General features: G+C 49.6%; 1 protein-coding gene across 1 annotated transcript in view; it reads right to left on the bottom strand.

Moving 5' to 3' along the window:
• Window positions 1-3,061: 3,061 nt before the first annotated feature.
• Window positions 3,062-16,070, bottom strand: part of LOC120026183 (beta-adrenergic receptor kinase 2-like) — a 91,018-nt gene continuing 78,009 nt past the window's right edge. The window contains exons 12-19 of the mRNA XM_038971008.1: window positions 13,347-13,413; window positions 10,163-10,263; window positions 9,600-9,666; window positions 9,284-9,379; window positions 8,607-8,769; window positions 6,203-6,339; window positions 4,135-4,248; window positions 3,062-4,011 (exon numbers count right to left, since the gene is read on the bottom strand). Coding sequence (XP_038826936.1) covers window positions 3,850-4,011; window positions 4,135-4,248; window positions 6,203-6,339; window positions 8,607-8,769; window positions 9,284-9,379; window positions 9,600-9,666; window positions 10,163-10,263; window positions 13,347-13,413 — 907 coding nt within the window. The 3' untranslated portion in view covers window positions 3,062-3,849. The remainder of the gene's footprint in view (window positions 4,012-4,134; window positions 4,249-6,202; window positions 6,340-8,606; window positions 8,770-9,283; window positions 9,380-9,599; window positions 9,667-10,162; window positions 10,264-13,346; window positions 13,414-16,070) is intronic.

Genomic DNA, 16,070 nt, shown 5'->3' with positions numbered 1-16,070 from the left:
GTTGTCGGGGTGCTTTGCTGCAGGAGGGACTGGTGTACTTCACAAAATAGATGGCATCATGAGGATGGAAAATTATGTGGATATATTGAAGCAACATCTCAAGACATCAGTCAGGAAGTTAAAGCTTGGTCGCAAATTGGTCTTCCAAATGGTCAATGACCCCAAGCATACTTCCAAAGTTGTGGCAAAATGGCTTAAGGACAATAAAGTCAAGGTATTGGAGTGGCCATCACAAAGCCCTGACCTCAATCCCATAGAAAATTTGTGGGCAGAACTGAAAAAAGTGTGTGTACGCAAGGAGGCCTACTGACTGACCTAAGACAGGGAATTTTTACTAGGATTAAATGTCAGGAATTGTGAAAAACGGAGTTTAAATGTATTTGGCGAAGGTGTATGTAAACTTCCAACTTCAACTGTATGTAGTGTACTGTAGTGGCTCAACAAATCACACTTTAGACAAAGCAACACGAAAAAAAATGTTTTTATTTATTTCTGAACTGTTTTATATAAGCAGTCCACCACATATGCTCTACCTGTCTTGGAAACAAAACAAAATTCATTAAAACAAAATCATTTTTATAACAATTATTGAATAATATCATTGTCGTCATAACCTCAATCGTAAGAGTAACCCAAAGCCAGTAGTATTTGTGGTACATGTAAAAGAGTGATGTATGTGGACCAGTTCTCTACAGCAAGACGTCTGGTGCGAGCTCGTAGACAGGAGGCGCCATTTCCCCAAAACACAATAAATATGAAAGAGCAAGAGTCTGGTATTCAAACAAAAATAATCATCTGGTAACTCGCAGGTTCAATAGCTAAAGTCTATGTGCAAGATCCGAGCCAATGTCTTCAACACAAACAGATTAATATACATCCAAATCCCAACCCTTCCCCAGCCCATCGTCATCTGAACAGAAATCTACATCGTTAAATCTTTTTAAATAATCCTAGAGCATTTGTCATTTCATATACACATATATTCATATATATACTTGAATTTGTTAGTTTTTATCCTTACTATATGCCATCCTTTTTCATTATCTAGCGCGCGTGTGTGTGTGTGTGACAAAAACATCTCCACTAAATAAACATACTGACAAGCGATTGAATGCAGCACGCACACACACCAATTGAACCCATTACAACCAAGCCCTGTGTGTGACAGGTAAAGGTGCCAAAAGCCAGATTCACTCCATGCTAGAACAAACATAGAAACACACCTCTCCTCACACTCTGCTCCACAGCACCAGTTGTTAGTTTTGTACCCTTTAAAAGACACGCATTCCTCAGATTCAGGGGTTGAGTGTGTGTGGCCAAAGGCTGGTGCTGTGAGGGGTCAAGGTTGAGAGAGGAGAATTCTCATTGGTCTAGAACAGTCAGCCAAACAGCAACAGGCATTTGGCACATTGAACATCAAGTAAGTAACACATTGGCTTAAAAAGGTGCTACAAAGTCGTTTCAACAAAAACCAAACCCATTCATTTGGTTTAAAAACAATTAAAAGACACCATGAAAGGTGACAGGTATCTCTAAAACAACATCACTTCCCCCTGACTTGTAAAGGCTACTAAGAATATCACCCTCCCAGCCCCACATGCAGGTCACAGCTGAGGAAATGCATGGTTATAACAGACAAGGAACATTGTACTGCATGAAAAAACAAAACCCTGAAATTACAATTGAGTGAACAAATGGTTTCACCTCTTCCCCCTCTCTCTTTTCTAAAACATCTCCCAGCTGTGCGTTCATGTCATTCAGTTAAACATGTCATGACTCCAGCACAACTGCTTCTCCTAAAACTGTGAAACATGAAGCTGCATTCTGGGTCACAATCAGAAATCATTTATAGGAAAGTTCAAACCAGCCTGAAGTGAACTTACTGATGGTTTGTGGAGTCAACAACCTAACAGCTCTCTCTGCACTGACGTCCCTATACAGCCATTCCTGTGTCTGTCTGGAAATCTGCATGTGTGTGTGTCAATCTGCATATATGTGCGTGTGTGTGTGTAAAATCTACATCTGGATGACTGCAAGACTATGGCATACACACAAATTAGGACTGCCCTGATACAATCACACAGCATTTGGCCCTCAGTGGTTCACAGATGCAGACACACACACACACACACACACACACACACACACACACACACACAGAGGTATGCACACTGCCAGGTGATTGAAAGCTGTCAGACCCCCCTCCCCACATGCCCACAGAGAAGAGGACAGACAGACATGTATTGTAGAGTAGTACTGTTTTATACAGGAGATACAGAGAAAGACTTGGGCTATATACACATACTGTGGCCCATAAAGACCGCTAGTCAGTCAGTAGATCCCTCCTCCATCTATGTCTCTGTCGGTTTGACGGTGTGTCCTTCATACACACCATCCCCTGTTCCTATAGTTACGAGTACAAGCGTTCCCCGGTCTCCATGGTTACCAGCAGCTGTACAGGAGCCAATCGGGGAAGTTTGTCCATGGTCACAAGAGTTCCGTGCCAGTGAGATCTGTATCAGGGGGCGATGCCTGCTTTCAAATGGGTCCTCCTGGGTGCTCAGGTGACTCAAGTAAATATTGACGTTGGCACTTTATGCACTTCAGTGATGAAGGGAGGACAAGAACAAAGGGTAAAAGTCTCTTCCAAATTCAAAGCAGCTTTCTTCCTCTCCTTTTTCATTCTCTGTTGAAGGAATGCAACCTGCTTCCACCTCTATGGCCCCATCTCTGGACACACAGCAACACACAGCGACAATAGCGTACGCACACACACACACAGGGACAATAGCATACGCACACACACAGGGACAATAGCGTACACACACACACAGGGACAAACACACAGGGACAATAGTGTACACGCGCACACACGCGCACACACACACACACAGGGACAATAGCGTACACACACGCACACACACACACAAACACACAGGGACAATAGCATACACACACACGCGCACACACACACACACACACACACACACACAGGGACAATAGCGTACACACACGCACGCACACACAGGGACAATAGCGTACACACACACACACACAGGGACAATAGCACACACACACCCAGCAACACACCGGGACAATAGCGTACACACACAGCAACACACCGGGACAATAGCGTACACACACAGCAACACACAGTTCATTGCCATTCTCTTGGTATGTCCCAGCAGGTCTTTGCTCCTGTTCTCCTTCTGCTTTTCTCTCCTCCCCTCCGTATGAGCCCACAGGAGAGGAATGTCATTGGTCCAGCCCCCTCTCTCCAAGCGATGCCGTTGGTCCAGATCTTCACCTCCTGCTTTAGGTCCCACCCCTCCACTACAGTCAGACAATCCTGTGGAGAGTGGCTGGCAGGTGTGTGTGGCTCAGGTCCAGTCTCTCTGGGGGATGAGGGAGACAAAGAGAAAAGGAGAAGAGGGGCCCTAGTCTTCAGTCTCCTACTCCAGGGCTGGTTTCTGCTGCTCTGCCAGGTTGACTGGGTGGAATGCCAGTGCATTGGGGTGAGAGGAGTGTGTCATCATTGAGAAGGGTCTACCCCCAGGCTACAGTGGGAGACGGAGGGGAGAAAACACTCTGGACCTCTTTAGGTACATGTACATCTCTTTCCCTTCATCCCAGGGTCCCATGGTATGCTTTGGCTTTCAGAGGAGAGAGGCTGGCGGCTTGGTCCATACACACTCCAGGGCGAGAGTGTGGGGTGTTCCTGTGTTTGTGTGTGTGTGTGTGTGTGTGTGTGTGTGTGTGATTTATGTGTCTAGGGCTGGGGGGGGGGGGGGGCGGGTTCATAGGGGATGAGGTTATAAGATGCGGTGTGTGTGTGTGCAGGTGTGTGGCCTACAGGCCGTTGCTGTTGTGGTGTGTGAGGGGAGGTTTGGAGAGCTCCACCCCCCCAGCCCGTCCCTTCCCAATGACCTTAGGGGCGCGACGCAGCAGCTTCTGGGCCTCAGTGAACGCCTCGGTCAGCTCCTTCTTCCACTGCACAAACTCTGGGTCACTCTGCAGACAGGGAACACACACCTTCCATTTTAATAACTTACAACTTGCACAATCATTTACAGAGACCGAGACAGTGAAAGAGGAAGAGCCGAGACAGAAAGATCTAGTAGTTTTCCTACGTACCTCACACTGCAAGACAAACTGCTTCCCTCCTTTGATGCGCAGCAGGATGCACTTCTTATCTTTAATCTGTGTCTCCTCCACCGTCACAATCTGCTCCATCGTCAGCAGGTTTTGCTGTTGAACACACACCAACCAATCAGAAATTCACTTCGGGGAGAGAGGAATCAATCACAAACAAGCTGGGTATGAGATGGACCAATCAAAATGGAGCTATAGAGGAGAGGAGTCTTTGGAACGGAGCTGAGTAAGGACGCTTCTCTGAACTCTGAACTGAGGAGACACTCCAACCCATCTACAGGGCCACTGCAGGAGGAAAGGAAGAGGACGAGAGGAGGGTTGGCCAGTAGTGGTCAGACTTACCTTTGTCTCTTTTACAGAATGTTTTCATCCAGGCCTACAGAATGGTTCCATCCAGGCCTACAGAATGGTTCCATCCAGGCCTACAGAATGGTTCCATCCAGGCCTACAGAATGGTTCCATCCAGGCCTACAGAATGGTTTCATCCAGGCCTACAGAATGTGTTCATCCAGGCCTACAGAATGTGTTCATCCAGGCCTACAGAATGGTTCCATCCAGGCCTACAGAATGTGTTCATCCAGGCCTACAGAATGTGTTCATCCAGGCCTACAGAATGTGTTCATCCAGGCCTACAGAATGTGTTCATCCAGGCCTACAGAATGTGTTCATCCAGGCCTACAGAATGTGTTCATCCAGGCCTACAGAATGTGTTCATCCAGGCCTACAGAATGTGTTCATCCAGGCCTACAGAATGGTTTCATCCAGGCCTACAGAATGGTTTCATCCAGGCCTACAGAATGGTTTCATCCAGGCCTACAGAATGTGTTCATCCAGGCCTACAGAATGTGTTCATCCAGGCCTACAGAATCTTTTCATGTTTTTAATCCAGGCCTACAGAATGTGTTCATCCAGGCCTACAGAATATTTTCATGTTTTCATCCAGGCCTACAGAATGTGTTCATCCAGGCCTACAGAATGTGTTCATCCAGGCCTACAGAATATTTTCATGTTTTCATCCAGGCCTACAGAATGTGTTCATCCAGGCCTACAGAATGTGTTCATCCAGGCCTACAGAATGTGTTCATCCAGGCCTACAGAATGTGTTCATCCAGGCCTACAGAATATTTTCATGTTTTCATCCAGGCCTACAGAATGTGTTCATCCAGGCCTACAGAATGTGTTCATCCAGGCCTACAGAATCTTTTCATGTTTTTAATCCAGGCCTACAGAATGTGTTCATCCAGGCCTACAGAATATTTTCATGTTTTCATCCAGGCCTACAGAATGTGTTCATCCAGGCCTACAGAATGTGTTCATCCAGGCCTACAGAATCTTTTCATGTTTTTAATCCAGGCCTACAGAATGTGTTCATCCAGGCCTACAGAATATTTTCATGTTTTCATCCAGGCCTACAGAATGGTTTCATCCAGGCCTACAGAATCTTTTCATGTTTTTAATCCAGGCCTACAGAATGTGTTCATTTTTTAAATCCAGGCCTACAGAATGTGTTCATCCAGGCCTACAGAATCTTTTCATGTTTTTAATCCAGGCCTACAGAATCTTTTCATGTTTTTAATCCAGGCCTACAGAATGTGTTCATGTTTTTAATCCAGGCCTACAGAATGGAGCGAGGACAGACAACCTTCATGCACTGACAGATGGACAATGACGAAGAATACACACACCACACCCATCACTCACCACACCCATCACACACCACACCCATCACTCACCACACCCATCACTCACCACACCCATCACACACCACACCCATCACTCACCACTCCCATCACTCACCACACCCATCACACACCACACCCATCACTCACCACACCCATCACACACCACACCCATCACACACCACACCCATCACTCACCACACCCATCACATACCACACCCATCACATACCCATGAAAGCACATGCTTGTAAGTGGAAACAGACAGACGACCACATACGTGAACAACAGAAGAAGCACACCAACTGAAACACACACAACTTAGACACACAGGCACACAAAAAGGGGAAGTAGAGGTGTGTGTGTTGCTCACCCGTGACTCCCCCTCTCCCCTCCACTCCACTCGGTTGGGGAACAGGTAGAAGTATCTGCGCTGCCACTGCGTCAGGAACGGGTTCCCCAGCTTCAACATGTAGCCGTGCATTATACAGTCCTTCCCCAGGGCATAGTCTACAACACACAAACACACACACATGGAACGAAAAGCTTACCCACATGATGTGTGTGAGGTAGGCCTGCACAATGATAAAACACTATGTTCCACAATTACAACACAAGTCATATCATCAATACAAAAATATTGCAATATGACATTCAGTCCATATCGTGCATCTCTAGTGGGATGTTTGTGGAGACGTGCGTCGTGTGTGTGTGTGTATGTGGAGATGTGCGTCGTGTGTCTGTGTGTGTGGAGATGTGTGTCGTGTGTGTGTGTGTGTGTGTGGAGATGTGTGTCGTGTGTGTGTGTGTGTGGAGATGTGCGTCGTGTGTGTGTGTGTGTGGAGATGTGCGTCGTGTGTCTGTGTGTGGAGATGTGTGTCGTGTGTGTGGATGTGTGGAGATGTGTGTGTGGAGATGTGCGTCGTGTGTGTGTGTGTGTGTGGATGTGTGGAGATGTGTGTGTGGAGATGTGCGTTGTGTGTGCGTGTGTGTGGAGATGTGCGTCGTGTGTCTGTGTGTGTGGAGATGTGCGTCGTGTGTCTGTGTGTGGAGATGTGTGTGGAGATGTGCGTCGTGTGTGTGTGGAGATGTGCGTCGTGTGTGTGGAGATGTGCGTCGTGTGTCTGTGTGTGTGGAGATGTGCGTCGTGTGTGTGGAGATGTGCGTCGTGTGTGTGGAGATGTGCGTCGTGTGTCTGTGTGTGTGGAGATGTGCGTCGTGTGTGTGGAGATGTGCGTCGTGTGTGTGGAGATGTGCGTCGTGTGTCTGTGTGTGTGGAGATGTGCGTCGTGTGTCTGTGTGTGTGGAGATGTGCGTCGTGTGTCTGTGTGTGGAGATGTGCGTCGTGTGTCTGTGTGTGTGGAGATGTGCGTCGTGTGTCTGTGTGGAGATGTGCGTCGTGTGTCTGTGTGTGGAGATGTGCGTCGTGTGTGTGGAGATGTGCGGCGTGTGTGTGGAGATGTGCGGCGTGTGTCTGTGTGGAGATGTGCGTCGTGTGTCTGTGTGTGGAGATGTGCGTCGTGTGTGTGGAGATGTGTGGCGTGTGTGTGGAGATGTGCGGCGTGTGTGTGGAGATGTGCGGCGTGTGTGTGGAGATGTGTGGCGTGTGTGTTGAGATGTGCGGCGTGTGTGTGGAGATGTGCGGCGTGTGTCTGTGTGTGGAGATGTGCGTCGTGTGTGTGGAGATGTGCGTCGTGTGTCTGTGTGTGGAGATGTGCGTTGTGTGTCTGTGTGTGGAGATGTGCGTCGTGTGTGTGTGTGTGGAGATGTGCGTCGTGTGTCTGTGTGTGTGGAGATGTGCGTCGTGTGTCTGTGTGTGGAGATGTGCGTCGTGTGTCTGTGTGTGGAGATGTGCGTCGTGTGTCTGTGTGTGGAGATGTGCGTCGTGTGTCTGTGTGTGGAGATGTGCGTCGTGTGTCTGTGTGTGTGGAGATGTGCGTCGTGTGTGTGGAGATGTGCGTCGTGTGTGTGGAGATGTGCGTCGTGTGTCTGTGTGTGTGGAGATGTGCGTCGTGTGTCTGTGTGTGGAGATGTGTGTCGTGTGTCTGTGTGTGTGGAGATGTGCGTCGTGTGTGGAGATGTGCGTCGTGTGTCTGTGTGTGGAGATGTGTGTCGTGTGTCGTGTGTCTGTGGAGATGTGCGTCGTGTGTCTGTGTGTGGAGATGTGCGTCGTGTGTCTGTGTGTGGAGATGTGCGTCGTGTGTCTGTGTGTGTGGAGATGTGCGTCGTGTGTGTGGAGATGTGCGTCGTGTGTGTGGAGATGTGCGTCGTGTGTGTGGAGATGTGCGTCGTGTGTGTGGAGATGTGCGTCGTGTGTGTGGAGATGTGCGTCGTGTGTCTGTGTGTGTGGAGATGTGCGTCGTGTGTCTGGAGATGTGCGTTGTGTGTCTGTGTGTGTGGAGATGTGCGTCGTGTGTGTGTGGAGATGTGCGTCGTGTGTCTGTGTGTGGAGATGTGCGTCGTGTGTGTGTGGAGATGTGCGTCGTGTGTGTGTGGAGATGTGCGTCGTGTGTCTGTGTGTGGAGATGTGTGTCGTGTGTCTGTGTGTGTGGAGATGTGCGTCGTGTGTCTGTGTGTGTGGAGATGTGCGTCGTGTGTCTGTGTGTGTGGAGATGTGCGTCGTGTGTCTGTGTGTGGAGATGTGCGTCGTGTGTCTGTGTGTGGAGATGTGTGTCGTGTGTCTGTGTGTGTGGAGATGTGCGTCGTGTGTCTGTGTGTGTGGAGATGTGCGTCGTGTGTCTGTGTGTGTGGAGATGTGCGTCGTGTGTCCTCCTCACCCTCCTCGTGGCGCAGCTGTTTGTTCTTGGCCCTCTTGCGGGCCTCGTTCTTGTCCGTGTCGGAGTTGACCGCCTCGTACACCGTCTCAGCCACCTCCTGCTGCCAGCGTTCTGAGATGACCAGGGGGAAGTTCTTATACAACTCCTGGTCACTGTCCAACAACTGGAGAGAGGGAGAGGTGAAAGGGGAGAGGTAGAGGAGAGAGGAACGACACAGCTATGAGGTGTAAGGCTAAGTGAAGTCATGTCTGAGAACCACGACACCAGTCCTTGTGAGATCTGCTAAGCTGTGCAGCACCACTGTAATTAAGGCAGCCTGGAACGCTCCCAACGTTCCTAATACTGTTGTGTAATGTTAAACCTCTGTTGGAAGGACTTTCTCTCTGAACACTGATAGAGTCACGTTACACCTCAGCCTCCGTGTGTGTGAGCGTGTGTGAGCATGTGTGTGTGTGTGTGTGAGCATGTGTGTGTGTGTGTGTGAGCATGTGTGTGTGTGTGTGAGCATGTGTGAGCATGTGTATGTGTGTGTGTGTGTGTGTGTGTGCGTTGCAGTATGATGTAGGTGAGTGTGTATATCAGGATTACCGTTTTAGCGGTTATATAATGCTGTGGATTTGACTTTGATGCCCTTGGTGGTTTCATGAGATAAGGGGTGTGTGTGTTGGGAGCTTTACCTTGATGCCCTTGGTGTCCTCCTCATCAAAGGAACCAATGTCAAAAGCATCTGCTGCATTTACCTCTCCTCTAGGAGGGATGAGAGGGGGAGAATACTGGAGGAGAGGGAGGAGAAAAGAGAAGGAAGAGGGGGGAGAGAAAGGGGGATAAGTATTAGAGAAGAAAAGAGGGTGAGTGAACAAAGCAACTACTACATTCCTACAGCAGAGGAGTAACCATGGCAACAGATGGAGAGAAAGAGAACATGGACGACTGTCCAGACTGGGAGACTTTATAATGAACCTGGTCACCTGATTCAACACAAACACGCCTTACCTTCTGGAGATACACTTGCTGCCAGTCAATGCCTTTGAAGAACAGATGCTCCTTCACCTCTGGGGCCCTGTGTGTGTGGTGTGTGTGTGTGTGTGTGTGTGTGTGTGTGTGTGTGTGTGTGTGTGTGTGGATGGAGAGAAAGGGAGCGAGAGAAAAAGCCAGGTCATTCTCACATTGGAACAGTTTCATGTCCTAACAGCAGGTGGCAGTATTTCCAACAAAACCAAACTAGGTTACGGACTATTATAATGTATAGGCCTTTCATAGTATTCACACTAGGCCTTATACCCGCCACAAGGTTGGACAGAGAACCAATGGAAATGTTCAATTATGTTGCTCAGGACAGGTGCATGGTAAAAACAAATGGCTTTTGTGTCAACGCACAATGCACTCTATTGGTGCATTGAAAAACAAATGGCTAGCCCAGAACAGTTAAATACTGTTTATGAGGTATGCAGTCCAAGGTTGAAGTTTCTTAGAACCTGACATTAACAACAATGATTGTAAAACGATGTTAGTAGTAGCAGGTGTTTGGGTGTGTGTGGTTGTGTGCGCGTGTGTACCCTCGTCCCAGGCAGCCCAGTCTTTTCACCACATCTCTCTGCAGCAGACCCTCCAATAGACCCTTCAGCTCCACAGAGAACGAGTCTGGCAACTCCACGTTCTACGGAGAGGAGAGAGAGAAAGAGGAGATTAGTCTCATTTCCTTCTTTAACAAGATAAAATACTGAATTGATTTATCATGACAATAAAGCCTATTCAATATGTATTGAAAATTGAGAGGGAAGAAGAGGATGTGTGCTCCATCATTCCTTGTTCCATAGTATGTCCACAGTCCTCCTCCATAACACTCTCATTCCAAGCCCTCTAACTTTGGTGGTGATCATTTATCTAATAAAACCATTAAATCAGAATTCCTAACAGGGATTATATAGATTACTCTGATTAAGTGGCTGGATTAAAACCTAATCTGATTTAATCTCGACTGACAATACTTTCCTTGTTAGCCCCTCCTAACAGTTCTCTCTGCTCTGATACTCCATAGTCTTCTACAGTAGACATACTCTAGTCAAGACCAGGGGTGACCAACCCTCTTCAAGGAGAACTACCACATGTGCAGGTTTTGGTTCCAGCCCTGCTCTAAAACCTGATCCAGCTAATCGTGGTCCTGAGGCCTGCAACAAAACCCTGCGTGAGGGTAGCTTCTCAAGAGGGTTTGGCACGGCTGGTCTAGGCCTCCCCTCGTAGTCTATGGCTTTCTTTCTCCCCAATTTTATGGTATCCAATTAGTAGTTAGTCTTGTCCCATCGCTGCAACTCCCGTACGGACTCGGGAGAGGCGAAGGTCGAGAGCCATGCGCCCTCCGAAACACAACCCAGCCAAGCTTCTTGGCACAATGCTGGCTTAACCCGGAAGCCAGCCGCACGATTGTGTCGGAGGAAGCACGTGACCTGGCAATCGTGTCAGCGTGCACTGCGCCCAGCCTTCCACAGGAGTCGCTAGTGTGCGACGGGATCCCTGCCGGCCAAACCCTCCCCTAACCCGGTTGACACTGGACTAAATGTAGGCCACCCCGGTCGTGACCGGCTGCGACAGAGCCTGGACTCGAACCAGGATCTCTAGTGGCACAGCTAGTACTGCGATGCGGTGCCTTAGACCACTGCACCACTCGGGACGCTCCCTCTATGTGTAATCTGACGCTGTTTGTAGCAGGCAGAGAGACGGATGCAAAGTAAGGATGCAAATTCACCTTTTTCCTGCCAGAAGCTCTTCTCAATGCTCTCTCTCCTGCCTCTCTCTCATTCCCTGGGCATTATGACACAGAGACTTGGCAGGAGGAGTTCTCTGTAACATCTGTGAAGATGATATCTCCAGGATATGTACTGCTGCGGGGGTGTGTGTGTGCTTTTGTTTCAGTGTATTGAAGGATAAATCCTTACTTTGCGTATACAGGGCCTTCAGACAGTATTCACATTCCTAGACTTTTTACACATTGTGTTGTGTTACAATCTGAATTCAAAATGGATTAAACAGATGTTTTGTCACTGCATACACACTATACCCCATAATGTCAGTGGATCATAAAAAATAAAAAACAAATTAATAAAAAATGAAAAGTTGAAATGTCTTGAGTGAATGCATCCAACCCCTCTGTTATGACCTCAATACGTTCAGGAGTAAAAATGTGCTTAACAAGTCACATAATAAGTTGCATGGACTCCCTGTGTGTGAAATAATAGTGTTTAACATGGCTGTTGAATGACTACCTCATCTCTGTACCCCACACATACAATTATCTGTAAGGTCCCTCATCAAGCAGTGAATTTGAAACACAGATTCAACCACAAAGACCAGGGAGGTTTTTCAATGCCTCACAAAGAAGGGCACCTATTGATAGATAAAACAAATTAAAAAAGCAGACACTGAATTTCCCTTTGAGCATGAAGTTATTAATTACACTTTGGATGGTGTATCTATACACCCAGTCACTACAAAGATACAGGTGTCCTTTCTAACTCAGTTGCTGGAGAGGAAGGAAACCGCTCAGGGATTTCACCATGAGGCCAATGGTGACTTTAAAACAGTTACAGAGTTTAATGGCTGTGATAGGAGGAAACTGAGGATGGATCAACATTGTAGTTACTCCACAATACTAACCTAAATGACAGAGTGAAAAGGAAGCCTGTACGGAATAATATTCCAAAAAGGCACTACAGTACCCACCCTTCTTGAACTCATACTTTACTGTTTTGGTTCATTTGAGGAAAAATGTAATTACTATGACTGTGATATGTGGTTGTCCCACCTAGCGATCTTAAGATGCACTAACTAAGTCTCTCTGGAGAAGAGTCTGCTAAATGACTACAATGTCAAAGTAATACAGCAAAAAATGTGGCAAAACAATTTACTTTTAGTCCTGAATACAAAGTGTTACGTTCGGGTCAAATCTAATACACCACATTACTCAATACCACTCTCCATATTTTCAAGCATAGTGGTGGCTGCATCATGTTATGGGTATGTTTGTAAATCGGTAAGGTCTGGGGAGTTTATCAGGATAAAATAAGAAATGGAATGTCGGACAAAGTCCTAGAGGTAAACCTGGTTCAGTCTGCTTTCCACCAGACACTGGGAGATGAATTCACCTTTCAGCAGGACAATAACCTAAAACACAAGGCCAAATCTACACTGGAGTTGCTTACCAAGACTACATCGAATGTTCCTGAGTGGCCTAGTTACAATTTTAACTTAAATCTACTTGAAAATCTATGGCAAGACCTGAAAATGGTTGTCTAACAATGATCAACAACCAATTTGACAGAGCTTGAAGAATTTAGAAAAGAATAATGGGGAAATGTTGCACAATCCAGGTGTGGAAAGCTCTTAGACTTAGCCAGAGAGACTCACAGCTGTAATCGCTGCAAAAGGTGCTACAAAGTACTCACTCAGGGGTGTGAATACTTATGTAAATGAGATATTTATATATTTCATGGTCAATAAATTTGCAAACATTTCTAAAAGAAAGTATTTATTTAATCCATGTTGAATTCATGCTGTAACATGTGGAATAAATCAAGAGGTATGAGTACTTCTGTTCTGTGTCAACATGAACTAACCACATGCTGTGTGTTCAAGTGCGCATAAGGACATCTCAATGAGTGTGTGTGTGTGCTTTGTGCGCACTGTAGTGTACACAACGATCTATCATAGTGTGTGTGTGTGCACGTGCGCATAAGGAGGCCTTACCATAGTGAGCGTCATCCGGTCAATCTCATGTTTGTCTTTGGTCTTGTGCTGTCTGAAGGGACTGTGCCTAGAGAGAGAACAGAGAGCTGTTAGTGTTACTGTAGTGGGAGGGAAGGAGTGTGGGAAACGGTGAAACAGTGAACCAAGTCATGTGAGTGATGTCACACTGACAAGCTAGTCCTCAGCAGATAACATGTGTGTGTATCTCTCTCTCTCTCGTCTTTGAAGTGTTCAAACACACTGACACACACATCAACTTCCCTCCCTCCCCCTCTCTCTTTCTCACTCCCTCACTTCACACCATACCTAGCAATCGTTACCGGCCCCTAAACCCAGCTGCCTGCCTGCCTCTGAAGTGTGACCTAATGGGCCCGGACCACTGGCATTTACACACTCCACATCAAACACACAGAGAGAGATGTGTAACCACTGCAAAACAGCAGAACCTGAGGCAGAGCTGCATTTCTTGACAAAATGTCAAAAATATAGAACAATTAGTGTCATTTCCCCAAATTTGAGAAATTTGAGAAAGAGAGCGAGAGAGAGATTGCGACACAGAGAGAGAGCGCGACACAGATCGCGAGAGAGACAGCGCGACACAGATCGCGAGAGAGCGAGCGCGACACAGATCGCGAGAGAGCGCGACACAGATCGCGAGAGAGAGAGCGACACAGATCGCGAGAGAGAGCGACACAGATCGCGCGAGAGAGAGCGACACAGATCGCGAGAGAGAGAGCGACACAGATCGCGAGAGAGAGAGCGACACAGATCGCGAGAGAGAGAGCGACACAGAGCGCGAGAGAGAGCGACACAGAGCGAGAGAGAGAGCGACACAGAGCGAGAGAGAGAGCGACACAGAGCGAGAGAGAGAGCGACACAGAGCGAGAGAGAGCGCGACACAGAGCGAGAGAGAGCGCGACACAGAGCGAGAGAGAGCGCGACACAGAGCGAGAGAGAGCGCGACAGAGCGAGAGAGAGCGCGACACAGAGCGAGAGAGAACGCGACACAGAGCGAGAGAGAACGCGACACAGAGCGAGAGAGAGCGCGACACAGAGCGAGAGAGAGAGCGACACAGAGCGAGAGAGAGCGCGACACAGAGCGAGAGAGAGCGCGACACAGAGCGAGAGAGAGCGCGACACAGAGCGAGAGAGAGCGCGACACAGAGCGAGAGAGAGCGCGACACAGAGCGAGAGAGAGCGCGACACAGAGCGAGAGAGAGCGCGACACAGAGCGAGAGAGAACGCGACACAGAGCGAGAGAGAACGCGACACAGAGCGAGAGAGAGCGCGACACAGAGCGAGAGAGAGCGACACAGAGCGAGAGAGAGAGCGACACAGAGCGAGAGAGAGCGCGACACAGAGCGAGAGAGAGCGCGACACAGAGCGAGAGAGAGCGCGACACAGAGCGAGAGAGAGCGCGACACAGAGCGAGAGAGAGCGCGACACAGAGCGAGAGAGAGCGCGACACAGAGCGAGAGAGAGCCAGACACAGAGCGAGAGAGAGCGCGACACAGAGCGAGAGAGAACGCGACACAGAGCGAGAGAGAACGCGACACAGAGCGAGAGAGCGCGACACAGAGCGAGAGAGCGCGACACAGAGCGAGAGTCGCGCTCTGTCGCGCTCTCTCTCGCTCTCTCGCGCTCTCTCTCGCTCTGTGTCGCGCTCTCTCTCGCTCTGTGTCGCGCTCTCTCTCGCTCTGTGTCGCGCTCTCTCTCGCTCTGTGTCGCGCTCTCTCTCGCTCTGTGTCGCGCTCTCTCTCGCTCGCTCTGTCTCTCGCTCGCTCTGTCTCTGGCTCGCTCTGTCTCTCGCTCGCTCTGTCTCTCTCGCGCTCTGTCTCTCTCGCTCGCTCTGTCTCTCTCGCTCGCTCTGTCTCTCTCGCTCGCTCTGTCTCTCTCGCTCGCTCTGTCTCTCTCGCTCGCTCTGTCTCTCTCGCTCGCGCTCTGTGTCGCGCTCTCTCGCGCTCTGTGTCGCGCTCTAACGCGCTCTGTGTCGCTCTGTGTCGCTCTGTCTCTCGCTCGCTCTGTCTCTCGCTCGCTCGCTCTGTCTCTCGCTCGCTCGCTCTGTCTCTCTCTCGCTCGCTCTGTCTCTCTCCGTCTCTCGCGCTCGCTCCGTCTCTCGCGCTCGCTCCGTCTCTCGCTCGCTCCGTCTCTCGCTCGCTCCGTCTCGCGCTCGCTCCGTCTCTCGCGCTCGCTCCGTCTCTCGCGCTCGCTCCGTCTCTCGCGCTCGCTCCGTCTCTCGCGCTCGCTCCGTCTCTCGCGCTCGCTCCGTCTCGCGCTCGCTCCGTCTCGCGCTCGCTCCGTCTCTCGCGCTCGCTCCGTCTCTCGCGCTCGCTCCGTCTCTCGCGCTCGCTCCGTCTCTCGCTCGCTCCCTCCGTCTCTCGCTCGCTCCCTCCGTCTCTCGCTCGCTCGCTCCGTCTCTCGCTCGCTCGCTCCGTCTCTCGCTCGCTCGCTCCGTCTCTCGCTCGCTCCGTCTCGCGCTCGCTCCGTCTCGCCCTCGCTCCGTCTCGCCCTCGCTCCGTCTCTCGCTCGCTCGCTCGCTCCGTCTCGCGCTCGCTCCGTCTCGCGCTCGCTCCGTCTCGCGCTCGCTCCGTCTCGCGCTCGCTCCGTCTCGCGCTCGCTCCGTCTCGCGCTCGCTCCGTCTCGCGCTCGCTCCGTCTCGCGCTCGCTCCGTCTCGCGCTCGCTCCGTCTCGCGCTCGCTCCGTCTCGCGCTCGCTCCGTCTCGC

This window comes from Salvelinus namaycush, chromosome 31 (assembly GCF_016432855.1).
Source record: "Salvelinus namaycush isolate Seneca chromosome 31, SaNama_1.0, whole genome shotgun sequence".
Classification (NCBI taxonomy): Eukaryota; Metazoa; Chordata; class Actinopteri; order Salmoniformes; family Salmonidae; genus Salvelinus; species Salvelinus namaycush.
This window is presented reverse-complemented; position numbering and strand designations above follow the sequence as displayed.